Source organism: Maylandia zebra, linkage group LG23 (assembly GCF_041146795.1).
Source record: "Maylandia zebra isolate NMK-2024a linkage group LG23, Mzebra_GT3a, whole genome shotgun sequence".
In the NCBI taxonomy this organism is placed as follows: Eukaryota; Metazoa; Chordata; class Actinopteri; order Cichliformes; family Cichlidae; genus Maylandia; species Maylandia zebra.
The window spans coordinates 17,637,126-17,650,230 of NC_135188.1; the positions used below are offsets into that span (position 1 = coordinate 17,637,126).

Sequence of the window (13,105 nt, forward strand, 5' to 3'; positions counted from 1 at the left end):
ACCTAAATTTAATCATCAGACAACAAGTGTGAGGGTCTGTGCATGCAGTCTGCCTGTCTGGCTTTTTTGTGACTGCACTGACTTTTCTACAGAGAATTAAAATTACAATGCACAAACTGTGCCTGCACCCCAGGCACTGGAGTTCAAATGGACTTCAAGAAAATATACTAAGAATGGCTGCTCGGCCATCAGGTCTTCTGTCTGTGTTGAAAACAGAGTATAAACTAAGCTTCTAGCGACTGGAGGTGGTTAATAAGGGTGCTGGGGAATGCCATGGTGTCCGTGACTCAGGTACTAACTTTTAAAAGCTAAGGCCTGAACTTTTTTGAAACCAACAGTCCACCTCTGCTGAAACTGGTTGAAAATGTAGTTTCTCAAAAGTTGGTTAAACAATCAAATTAGAGGCTCTAAGCAACAAGGGATGGACATCTGGTCTAAGGTGTCCAAGTGTGAGTTTTGGGGGTATGGCATGTCTTTATGAGCTGCAGAGAAGGTGTTGTAGCTCAATGTGCAGTCTTTTTTGTGTGTGAACAAAAGGTTTCAATAACTGGCCTTTAAAAAAAACAAACAAAACCTACCCTATTTAAATTTGGCCCCTTTTGAAGGAAGCCACATTTGGATCTATATAAGGGATTTGATCCTTCGCACTGGCCAAATTCCACTCTGTGGTTTTACTGCAATCCTCAAACATACGCAGTAACCCAATGTTAACTTTTCTTACAAACTTGCATGAATTTCGTGTGGAGGCTCATTACTGGTAATGAGAACTGGGTCTCCAGTTACAACTGAGGTTTCAATGGAAGAGTCCACAGTTTCCAAGCCCTGAGGCAGTGCTTCGGGTGAGGACCGAGAGCAGGCAGCGCTCATTATTTTTGCGACATTCACTGGATTGTGCACCATGAATTAATCTTCCAGGTTGAGGCTGTCAACATGGACTTCTACTGTACCCTCATAACGCTTGAGGGAGAAACTGACCAGAACACTGGTGCTTGCCAGAGTGTGATAGTGTGCTGGCACAGTATATTCTGAAAGGTTTTCCAGTCACATCAACACAATCTTTGCTTGCCACCTGCTGAGAGGCCCATTCCCAGAACTTTTTGATCACACCTCATAAATTACCTAAAAATGTGTTACCACACAATTATGCAAAATACTGCTTTCAACACTTTTTGTACATCACTGTTTAGGTCCCTCAGTAATCAAATATTTAAACATTCTCCAAGCAATTTATTTTTTTTTTGCAACATGAATGCCCTAAAGGTATATGCTGTAAAATTCCCTGTAATGTTTGCTCAGTTTTATTTAGGAATACAATATCTTAAAAACAGAAATTTAAAAACTTGAAGGGAGGGCTGTGTGGAGGGTATACAGCAGCCAATCAATGGATGGCGGGTGGGGGGGACGACATTCTAAATAATCCTGTGGTTCAGCCAGCAAACAAAAACATACCAGTTTCCATTCTTTGCTTCCTCCACAAACTGGACGAGGTCACCTGTCTCCAGAGAGAGGTCTTGCGGATCACGAGACTCGTATGTTAGCTGTACTCGGAAACGGCTGCTGTCACCCTGCAGAAAGAAATGGTTTTCAAATTCAACATTTAGCCAATCCCAAGACTTTAAGCTACTGCTTAAAGTTGTTCTACTGTACTGTGGTACTGTTCTACTCTAACTGCTGAGTAATAAACAATACCCTACAAAATGAAACAAAGACAGCAGATAAAAGCATTTAAATTTAAATATACCAATGACAAGACATTGGACTTCATTTATTTTGCTATTCTTGTAGTACTAGATAGTAATAAATAAGTTAATGATTATAAGATTTATAGGGTCTTTAGGTACATGCACACCACAGGGATTGAATGTCCCAATTTTTTCTTTGTCTTATCTGAGTTGCATCCACATGTGGGATTATTTAGTTGTTGTTGTTGCAGATGAACACAATTTAAATTGTGATTGACTGCATGATGCAAACATACTCTCCACTTTGTCAAGTACATCTGTTTAACTGCTTGTTAACACAGATATGCTCTTGTCTAATATACCAATCACATGGCAGCAACCCAAAACAAGATCAACATGATGTGATCTGACCAAGTGTCAGAATGGGAAAGAAAGGTGATTTAGGCGGCTTTGAATGTGGCATGGTTGTTAACGGGGTGGTCTAGGTATTTCAGAAACTGCTGATCTAGTGGGATTTTAATCACACAACTTCCTCTAGGGTTTACAGAGAATGGTCTGAAAAAGAGAGAAATATCCAGTTAGCAGCAGTTCTCTGGGTGAAAGTGCCTTGTTAATGTCAGAGGTCAAAGGAGAATGCTCCGACTGCTTTAAGCTGATAAGAAAGCAACAGTGTGTTAGATAACTATTACAACCAAGGTATGAAAAAGAGCTCGTTTGAATACACAACACACTGAACTTCGAAATAGATGAGCTACAGCAACAGAAAACTACTACTGTCAACTAAAGGCAGGAAACTGACACTACAATATACACAGGCAATTTACAAATGGACAACAGAAGATCTGAAAAACACCAAATCTGAGTAGTCTTGATTTTGTGCTACAGCATTTGGATGGCAGGACCTGAGCAGAAAGATCCATGCTTTAGACATTATGGTTCCACGTATCAACAGTTTAGGCTGGTGGTTGTGGTGTAATGGAATGGGGGCTGATTTCTTGGCACATTTTGGGCCCCATTATTACCTGCTGAGAAGCATCATTTAAGTGCAACGGCCCACCTGAGTACTGTTGCTGATCTTGTCCATCCCTTTATGACCACAGTTTACCCATCATCTGATGGTTGTTTCCAGCGGGATAACACACCACGTCATAAAAGTTCAGATCATCTGAGCTTTTATGACGTGAGCTGACAATGAGTTCACTGTACTCAAATGGCCTCCACATTTACCAAATCTCAATCTAGCAGATCACATTTGGGATATGATGGAACGGGAGATTCACATCATGGACATGCACCTGACAAATTTGCAGCAACTGTGAAGTTCTGACGGGAAAATGTAGTCCATCCTACATCTAGCTAAGTACCTAATAAAGTGTCCTACAAATGTATGTTCTAAGCTGCTACATTCCCTGCATCACTAACGTGCTCAGCCCTCGTGTCGATAGTGTGCACGTGCGTGTACGTCACACAGATTATAATGGATGTGGGAATGCTGCCATATTCGGCAGACACGTGCAGTTAAAATCCTACCCCTTTTTCATCTTCCCCTCATTTCCTAAATGTCAAGTGGTCAGTGCCTGCTGCTAACAAGAAGGGAGAACATGGGAAATAATTAAGCTGTGGAGGGGTCCTCCTTTAGGGGGATTGAAATGGGATTTAGTGAAAAAGAAGGGAAAATGAAGAATGGGTGAAGAGGCAATGAGAGATGAGTGTATAGCAGTTGGGGGATGGTTCATGATCATAAAATGTCATGATTTATCTGACAGCTGACATGACTCAGCTGGAGTCGAATGAGTGCAGTTGAGTTACGTTCCTCACTCGGGCAAAAGTTTAATAATGCTAATTGTTGCTGAAATTGTCACACCTGGTTTCAATTCTGGACAAAATCATTTGCAACATTCCGTTTTACTAACTTTCACTCTTAAATAAAGTTTCAAAATGATCCAGTGATGTAGCAAATCATATCTGAGCTTCACTTCTTTACATTTTTTAGCTGATGTGGGCAGCAGACTTAAATGTTGCCTACATTTTTATTGTTGCCTTCCTCGTCTGAAGAGTTGGAGGATTCCTCTGCGCTGGAGGGAATCGTCTCAAAGTCCTCTGTGTCCATGGAAAGAAGACGCCGCTGGGCCCAGCCTGAGGGGAATCAATACACATGATTTACCATTAAAAATGTACTCATAAACAAGGGAGGGCATTAATATGCATCTTGGCAGGTGATGACGCTTCGGGAAAGTAATGTTGCTGTGCAGTCAAATAATTGGTTACATCATCGTGAAAGCTTGATGATTCCGTTTCCAAGAATTCAACCTCAAGCCAAATTTCTCACATTCAGGATTACTTCAATCCCCGTACGAGTCGCAGCCTGCACAAGGGAGGCTGTCACTACCCATACTTCTCACGTTAATAACGACTTTAGCATATGACTGAAGCAGCACATACAGCGCATGCATATTTTAAAATAAGTCTAATATTTATGGTATCAGTGTAAAAAGATTACACTGCTTATCCAGACATCACTCTTGCCTCAGGGAAGAATTGAACTCACAACCTTTTTGAGTACTGGTGCAGTTTGCTGATCTATCAGCACACTGTTGAACGGCAGCAAAAAAGTAAGAGGTTTTCAATGACAACACGGGAAATATTTGAACATTTTTTCCCACAATGGCAGAAAAAAGAAAGAAACACAAGAAAAAACAAACAACAACAAAAACACAGTGCTTATCCCAGCATCAGTTTAAGACAGTTTAAAAGCTGCACAGTGGGTCCAAACACTCACTCTCACACGCCTGGGTTTTGAACACAGGCTTTTGAATTCCAAAACTGCTTCACCAGTTATAATAGTGCAAGGAGCTGTGAGAGCTTGGCATTTGTAAAGCATCATTCTTCAACTTTACAATTTGTTGAAGTGCTTTGTAAAAATAAAGAATAAAGCTCTTAAGATGTGATTTTGGTTGTTACATCACCGCAGATCTATTGTGAGTCGCCGCTGGTGTTGTGCTCTCTCTACGTCCTGTTTCAGGTACTGCATCTGCTCCTGTGGAGCCAGTGTCCTGTGCACAGCTGAGTGCACTCAGTCAATCAGCCACTGAGGTGTTTAGACCGGGGGAGAAGAGAGGGCCAGGCCAAAGAGCCTTTTGCTTTGACAGCAATTGAGCAGTGTGGTTCTGAAAGCAGCCGCTTACTCCTTTCGGTAAAGTTTTTTTTTTTTTTTTATCAGCTTTTTATCAATATATTTTATACCTTTTCTTTAATCAGGTTAAGTTTCGTTGCAGTTTTCTTTTTGTTCTTGATAAAACTACTGCACTAGCCTTTTATTAATTATTGATCTATTTAAAAAAAAAAAAGATATATATATATAAAACCTTTGGAATTATATATTAAATTTGTGGTTCTATAAAACTAAGGGAGATTTGAATGTTTCAAGTCTGTCACCACCAGCACCAGGTATTTTCCATTTGACGTCACAGCTAACACCATCACAACACCCCACCAAAGGCAGTAGTGATAATCAGACCTAACTTTGATAACAGTATCTGTTTTCTTCATGGTTTAGGTGGAGTGAGCAGGTTCTTCCACTGCACATCTACTTTCCGTCTCCATTTTACGGTTGCTGAGGTTTGAAATTCATCTCAAGACAGGGCTGCTTGAAAACCAACTTTCTTATTTGTAAATTCACTTCAATTTTATTCATATCGCACCAAATCACAACAGCTTATTTGTGCTTGATGAATTCTGACAGAATGCTGAGTTCAGTGAGTCCCCAAAATTCAAAAAGGAAAAAACAACAAAAAACACAATAAGGAACGCACAAAAACCAAAATGAAATGAAAACAAAAGCATCCATTTATATTCACAGTGTTTATGGGAAACTTCATTTCTTCTGTATGGCAAATTAGGCTAAACGCTGCAAAATCTCCCCCTTTTTTGAGAAATGATGTAGCTACGTTGTCCAGTCAGTCTTTCTTCATAGCTGTATAACTTATGGACAAAAAGCCAGAGTCAGCATATGTGATAAGCTCTCTTATCCTCCTTTCTTTCTTTTTATTTAATCTCTGAAGGCACAAAATAGTCATCAAAATGTGGTCACAAGCCTCTTTCCTTCTCATTTTTATATGGCCTACAATAATTCTGCATAATTTTGAGCAGTTTCAAATTCTTTTGTGATCTATAACAACCACTTGTTTGTTACACTCATATCAAACATTCGGTATGTTTTCAAGTCTGTGGTTTTCCATTATCTTATCACTACTGGTTTAGTATCTGGCTTCAACATCAGATCCCATCTATATATCGTCATTCAGTGTTGGGAAGGTTACTTTTAAAATGTATTCCTTTACAGATTACAAAATACATGCCCCAAAATGTATTCTGTAATGTATTCCGTTACGTTACTCGATGAGAGTAATGTATTCTGAATACTTTGGATTACTTAATATATTATCATGCTGTTTACAACTACGTGAATGTACTATTGCTGTGATTTATTACTGTTACTGAAGGTCCACGGCTCCGAACCGTAGTAAAGGGACCTCTGGCTAATAGGTGGGTTTCATGTCGGGCTCGTAGCCGAAAAATAGCTTTACTTTGTTGTCTGGGTCAACTATGCTTGCAAAAGACAGAGAGCGGCGTTGAAAGGCTGCTCCAACGGAACTTATTGTTTCGGAGGAAAACACGAACACGGTGTACAGTCGAGTCTTAATAGTTTACTTACAACTGGGCTCATCAGGCACTCTTCTTGGCTGCAGTGGTTATTTTTATATTTACATGCTTCCAGCTCCCGTTTCTGCTTGATGACAACTCATACTTTTCCTTTTTCTCCCTCCTCGTGCTCACAGACACATAACGTGTATGGCAGTCCATTCTCCCTGCAACACGGACTACACTGCCCATGATTCTACATTCTTAGAGCTATACCTGTAGCATTCTGCCTGTTAGCTTAGCACAACAACAACAACAACAACAACAACAACAACAAAAAGGCGCTCTCTCACCCAGGAAACACAGAGAGAGAGAGAGCGTCACCCTGTAACCATGGCAACAGCAACGCTGCCACCTGGAACAACAGAACGTAGCTGCCAAACAAAAGCCAAACAGTCCTGACCCGCCACAATATGAAACAGTGAAATACCGCAGTGTAATCCATTTATTTCAACAAAGTAACTGTATTCTAAATACCACCTTTTTAAACGGTAACTGTAACGGAATACAGTTACTCATATTTTGTATTTTAAATACGTAACGGCGGTACATGTATTCCGTTACTCCCCAACACTGTCGTCATTCAACAGTTATTTTTAGCCTTGGAGCCGATGTGGTCGCATGTACAGATTTTCTGTCTGAAAGGCTTCAAAGTTAAAATTTGAAGGTTAACTGTTATTTAATAATATATCTTTGGCACATGTTTTCTTATCTGCCTCTAAATGGGTCTCTGTTCCTGCTTAGGAAACAGCCATAGGTGCTGTTATCATGTTGTTTTTGATTATTTAGAGGTTTACGTTTAAGAGAAGCTGGAGAGGAGATTATACAAGGCCGAGCATGTGCACAGGAAGACAGAAGAAATTAATCATGTTAAATTATTAACATTGTAAAAATGTTCCTCTGATGGGTTTATGAAAGGTTTTTACCACTTCCTTCAAACCAGTTGACATTTGAATTTTCTTTCTTTCTTAAATTTGTTTAAGCTTTATTTAACAAGGGAGTAGAAAAATAAAAACTCTCAACGAAAGCACATCATTACAAGGACACTTGGACTGGTCAGTAGTTTGAAGCCATTTGACAGACATAGCCTCTGTTTATGTTTTTAAAGAAGACAGTCAATGCGATGCAAAAGGAGGACAATTAAAAAACAAAACAAAAAACAAAATATACTTTCACATAAAACTGAAATCAACTCCACAGGATGATAGTCTCTCAAGTGACTGGAGGAGATGAATCCTCCCCTGTAGTTACCTGGTTGGGAAGTGGATCTAGGGACAGCTGAGGTGCCACCAGGACCAGCAGAAGTGCTGCTAGTCATACTCTGACGTTTCCTGACTGCTGCCATAGCGCCGCGCAATGTATCTGGAGGGAAGCCAACTGCTTTATACCAATTTTGTCATCACAACCGTTAAACTGCACCACAAAAACCCAAAACCTGTATTTAAAAAGCACAATTTCTAAAAGTTGCACAATTACATCCAGTCAGTGTGCTGTCTAATAAGAAAACCATGCAACTGTATCCATGCAGAATCAACGAGAAAAAAAAATAAACAAGCAACAGAAAACACCAAACAACTACCAGGGAAAATCTGTGATCAAAACACACAAAAGCTACACAGACACACACACACAAATGATACCAATTTCATTTGATGCTCATGCACTGACAAAAAGAACATCACAAACCACCTACAAGTCACCAAAGCACGCACGAAATGGAACTACAAACGGTGAAACACATCATCCAGAAATAAAGAAGCACAGTCAATCAAGAAATAACATCTTTCTCCTTGTACCTTCATAACCAAATGGAGTGGGATCACTCTTTATTTCATGCCTTTTGCTCTTTATGCTAGCAGAGAGGGGACCTGGGCAGAGGAAATAACATGCAACAAGAGAATTAATGAGAAACCAGCATATTAGAAAGACGGTTGCATCATCCCAAATCACCTTTCATCAACCTTTTAAAGCCCCTTTTAGACATTAGGAAGCTGTAATATTATTTTCTGTTAAAAACCATTTTGTCATTTAGACATAGGCCATAAGTGGGCTGAATCATCTTAAGACCATTATGACTTTAATTTTTTTTTAAAGAAAAGAGTCATATTTTCCATGCAGTAATAGGCACCTGGATACAGAGTTTCTAAAGATGAGAGCAATTAGTTGACAAAAAATTATTTTTCCATCTTTCCAGCTATATTTAAAAAAATTATTTTTGCTGGAGAATAAATGAAATGGATGCTTTTCTTCAGGGTTTAATTCATGACCATCAGCATAGTTAAACAGAATATAGAACTGATGCTGCAGCTGCTTCATTTAAAACCTGAGAATGCAGGCTACATGGTTACCGGTAGCTTCTGACTCTTATGTAATCTCTCATATGTTGTAACTAAAGTATTTTCTGAATCTTTAATGCTGGCAAACATTATTGTTATGTTTGAATTGTTTTTTTCATCTTTTGTGAGAAATATTTGACCTTTGACCACAAAACATCTATAATTATTGATTCATTGAAAAACAAATCTGCACATACAAAATCAAACTGAAAATGTGTTTTGATTGACGTACTATAAAGCCCCACATGTAATATTGTAATGTGCCTGGTATCATATTTGATACGTGAGTTTCTCCAACCATAATGTATGCAGATGGAAACATGTCTTCTACCCACTGGTGATAATTTGTGCACTGCAGGGAGTAAGCTGGCTTTGAATCCCCCTGACGTGTATGCATGTCCCTAGTTTTTACCAGTAATAGACACAATCAATCATACAATACATACTTTATGTTACTTGGACTTAATTATTAAGAGTTCTACAACTTTTTTTTAGATAAAAACTATATCAAGTAGTTACTGATACAGTACTGTGCAAGAACTCTCTCTCTGAAGTCGCTTAAGCAAGCTTTCTTCTCCTGTTGACTATGTTTTGTTCCATTCTCTGTCAATATGATCCAACAATTGTTTTTCCAGTTTGTACAGCGCTTTGGTCAACGTGTCTTGTTTTTAAATGTGCTTATAGATAAACTGACTTGACTTGAATGACAATGTTGCTTCAACAATGTTGAGTTAGAGTTCTGGGGAGTCATAGGCCACGACTGATCGTGTTCTACTGCATGTTCCAGACATTTCTTCTAATACACTGTCAGTGTGTTAGGGATCATTGTGATGCTAAAAAATTAATCACACAACTTCCAGGCGGTTATACAGTGGATCACAATCTGACAGTACCTTTACACATTCATAATTTAATTAATTTTGACAAAATCCCCAAGACCAGTGGCTGAAATGAAAAACCTAAAACCTCTCTTCTGATCTTTGATAAACATATCGACAGCTTATATTTGAAAATTGAATGAATCCCTCCATCAGACCTATTACCTCCGATTTTTAGTTAAATTTTTGTAAAATGTTGGAGTACTTCTGCCTTTTTTCCCTGTCTCCCTTCCTGAAAAATGGCTTCTCCACATCCACCCTTCTATTGAGACTATTTCTACTGACAGTTCTTTGAACATTAGATGTATCAACTGAATGGCCAGATGTTTACCTCCTATTTCTTAATGACATGACTTAAATACCTTATTAGGCCTTTCGCTTCATCTTCTCTACTTGTCCCGTTTCCTCAAGTGTGTTGAGGACTCTCTGCACAGGAAGCCCACACACGCCACATTTTTGGCTAATATCTCTTTGGGAATCATGCTGTTGAAATACTATTTCATGCCTGTCACACTGTGTTATCTTTTGCATTTTTCATAGATTCAAATTAAGAAATGGGAACAAATGATGTGTTTTTGTGAAAGGCTGCTTGTAAGAAAATGCCCAAAGATACAATTTAAAGTTGCTTCTTTGTAGACACAACGTTGGCTCATCCCTTCAACTGGGTGTCTTTTTTTTATTCTTGAATGATTCATATGTCAGTGTTAAGCAGCTTTAAAAAAAACCCAAAATATTCCTCTGACACCAGTCAGAGACAGGGACTGAAAATGACTGAAAAAACATCCAAAGAAACTTTGAGGGACCTTAAGAAGGGCTGAAGAACTATTACAAGACCACTTTTAAAAGATAAAAATAAAACCTGGCTCCTTAGAAGCAAAACATAAAGACATGATGTTGAAACACAGCATGGTAACACTAACATCTGTGTAAAAACACTGCCTCAACACCACATTTATTTATTTATTTATTTTTTGCTTCCATATCAGATATCTATCACACCAGAAAAAAGCACAAGTGTTATGAAATACATTAATGATAGCACTGGTCTGTCCAGTGAAGACGTAACAGTGCAGAGTCGTAAAAATAATGTCTCTAAATGGAATTCAGTCTTCATTCATTTTCATTTTTACACCTGTTCTCCTGCTTGTATTTCATGAAAACCACACGTTTATCTTACAAAAATGTTTTAGGCGCTATGAGGGAGTGATGAACAAAATACAGCCCATATGTTCAATTACTCATAATTCACATTTCTCAGTTTTAAATATAAAGCTGCATGCAATTAAAATTACACGGTAGTGCTACAGATTTTCATATCTGTTTCAACAATATCAAGCAATATAGAGTAATATTGTTCCTTGCTTAGCACACAGTGTGGATTAGAATTAAAAATACAGGCCGAAAAGCAACAGCCACGCTCAGACCTCCGCTGAGCACTGTGGCCTGCAGTGCTCTGATCGGTCAGTCTCAGCTGCATGAGGGATAATAAAAGAAATGCAATAAAAAGAGGACAGTGAGACTGAATGGAAATAGTTTTTTTTTAAGTTCAATTTGAATTCTTTTCCTGCCTCTGCCTCCTTGAAAATCAGTGTCTCATCTGTATTCGTAAGAGATATTGCACTTCTATTGCCACTTTTAATGTCACCCTGCGTTCCAAATGTCACCTTATCAAAATTCTTATTTCATTACAGTTGCTTAAAAAAAGTATCTGTACTGAATGCCTGCCCACCTCTCGTCCATCTCTTCTTTCTCTCATTGTGTTTTTAGCAATTCTCTATCAGACATGAATCAAATCTCAAGAGAGGAGAATATGGTGAAGTTGCTGACCAGCTAATTTGCTATTTAGCCAGCAAGCTGATACTAGAAGTGCACTTGTCTCCCAGGGGATGTGCATATGGAAGCTAATTTGGCAAGCTAATGCGCATAATGTATCCATGCTTGTAGCTAACAGAGAAACGTGAGCAAGAACTCTAAAGTGAGCTGTAGATTCAAGTCTGTATGTTGTTGTGGGTCAGAATCACTGTAAGCTTACAGGAGTGATACACATACACGTACTGATCAAACTCATATGTTGCTCTGTATTAGAAATGATTTACTGTTAGCAAAGACACACAAAGAAACTCTGTTTGGCACTCTGTAAATCACACAAAAGACTGGATGTTTAGGCTCTCTCAGATATAATGAGAGGTAAGCTCTAGCCCACCTTTCTCCATAGGTGAAATTATGGGTTAATGTTTAAAACACATCTTTAATTATATATCCTATTTTAGCTGAGTAAACAAAACCCCAAAACAAATTGGCAGGTGTGTGGCAATGCACTATAACCTAGTCACCTGTTTAAAATACAATGAAAAACATTAAAATAACCTCAATACGAAACAAATTTGTCACGGTTTCGATTCACTTGAATTCTCATTGTACAGAAAAGTGGACCCTGGCTCTTTCTTACAATTCCTCTTGGGCAGCTCTTGGCAAGAGGGGTGAAAAACCACTGACTTTTATCAGGAAGAAAACCTCCATCAGAGTCACACTCAGACAGGGTGCCCATCTGCCTCGACTGGTTGGAGGAAAAGAAGTGTGGAGAGAAAATCTCTGCTGAAATCTGTGAAAACATTCAGTTCTCCAAACCTCTCCCTGCATCTGTATTTTTGGAGAATAGGTTTGGTACGGTGGACCAAAGAAAATCAAATCAAATCAAAATCTGGCAATAAAGAAAACAAACAACCGCCATTGTAATGATATTAAAAATGCAAAATGTTCAATTCTTCCTTTTTGATCCAGCCCACAAAACATGTAATTTCTTTTCACTTTAAAATATGTACGATATAGCAATGCATCCTTTTTGTTTGACACTTCACAACTACTTACTGTAATAATTAGAATTCAACCTATTGAGATGCACATCAGTAACAACGCAGCCAATGTGATCAAAATAAGAAAAAGGCTGTAAAGAGCAGGAAGGAACTACAAAGGCTGGTACCTTTTGTGCGCCGTGTAGCGAAGGAGGAGGAGGAAGAGGAAGCAAGAGACGAAGTGAGAGAGAAGCGGCGGGGGACCTCAGCCTCTTTAGCAGCAGGTTCTAAAGCCGGAAAGGGGTCAGGAGGAAAAGAAGAAAGGAAAAAGCACGGGGAGAGAAAGCTTTAGTAACGGGATTTAAAAAGAGGCGAAATGACAAGGAAGAGGAGGATGGACAGCGACTCTGGGCATTAAATAGAATGCAAATCAAAGACAAAGAGAAAGCAGCCTTCACGGTCTTTCTTAGCACTGCCATTTTAATAACCAATCATCTATACATTCTCTAGGAAAGACCATAAAATGCAACTGAGAAAGAAAAATGATTGTTTTGAGAGTTTACTAAGATTTTACTTTCAGAATCTAAGTTTAGACATGCCAATAAAAATTAAATTGGACTGATACAAAAGTCTAAAGTAGAAGGATTCCCTCTTAGTCATCACTAATGAAATAAGTATGATTTTTTTTGTTTTGTTTTACCTGATGCAACATCACT

The 13,105-nt window shown here is 38.7% G+C and overlaps 1 protein-coding gene across 8 annotated transcripts in view; it reads right to left on the reverse strand.

The window, feature by feature from the left end:
- The window catches only part of mcf2l2 (MCF.2 cell line derived transforming sequence-like 2), a 112,845-nt gene that overhangs the window by 12,401 nt on the left and 87,339 nt on the right, over positions 1-13,105 (reverse strand). For 6 of the 8 annotated variants that reach the window (XM_004552944.5, XM_004552945.6, XM_004552943.5 and 3 more), the window contains exons 29-33: positions 12,578-12,676; positions 8,180-8,251; positions 7,635-7,745; positions 3,709-3,818; positions 1,450-1,565 (exon numbers count right to left, since the gene is read on the reverse strand). In XM_004552944.5, the coding sequence (XP_004553001.1) occupies positions 1,450-1,565; positions 3,709-3,818; positions 7,635-7,745; positions 8,180-8,251; positions 12,578-12,676 (508 nt within the window). The remainder of the gene's footprint in view (positions 1-1,449; positions 1,566-3,708; positions 3,819-7,634; positions 7,746-8,179; positions 8,252-12,577; positions 12,677-13,105) is intronic. The other 2 variants (XM_076880644.1, XM_076880645.1) reach the window with 2 other exon arrangements.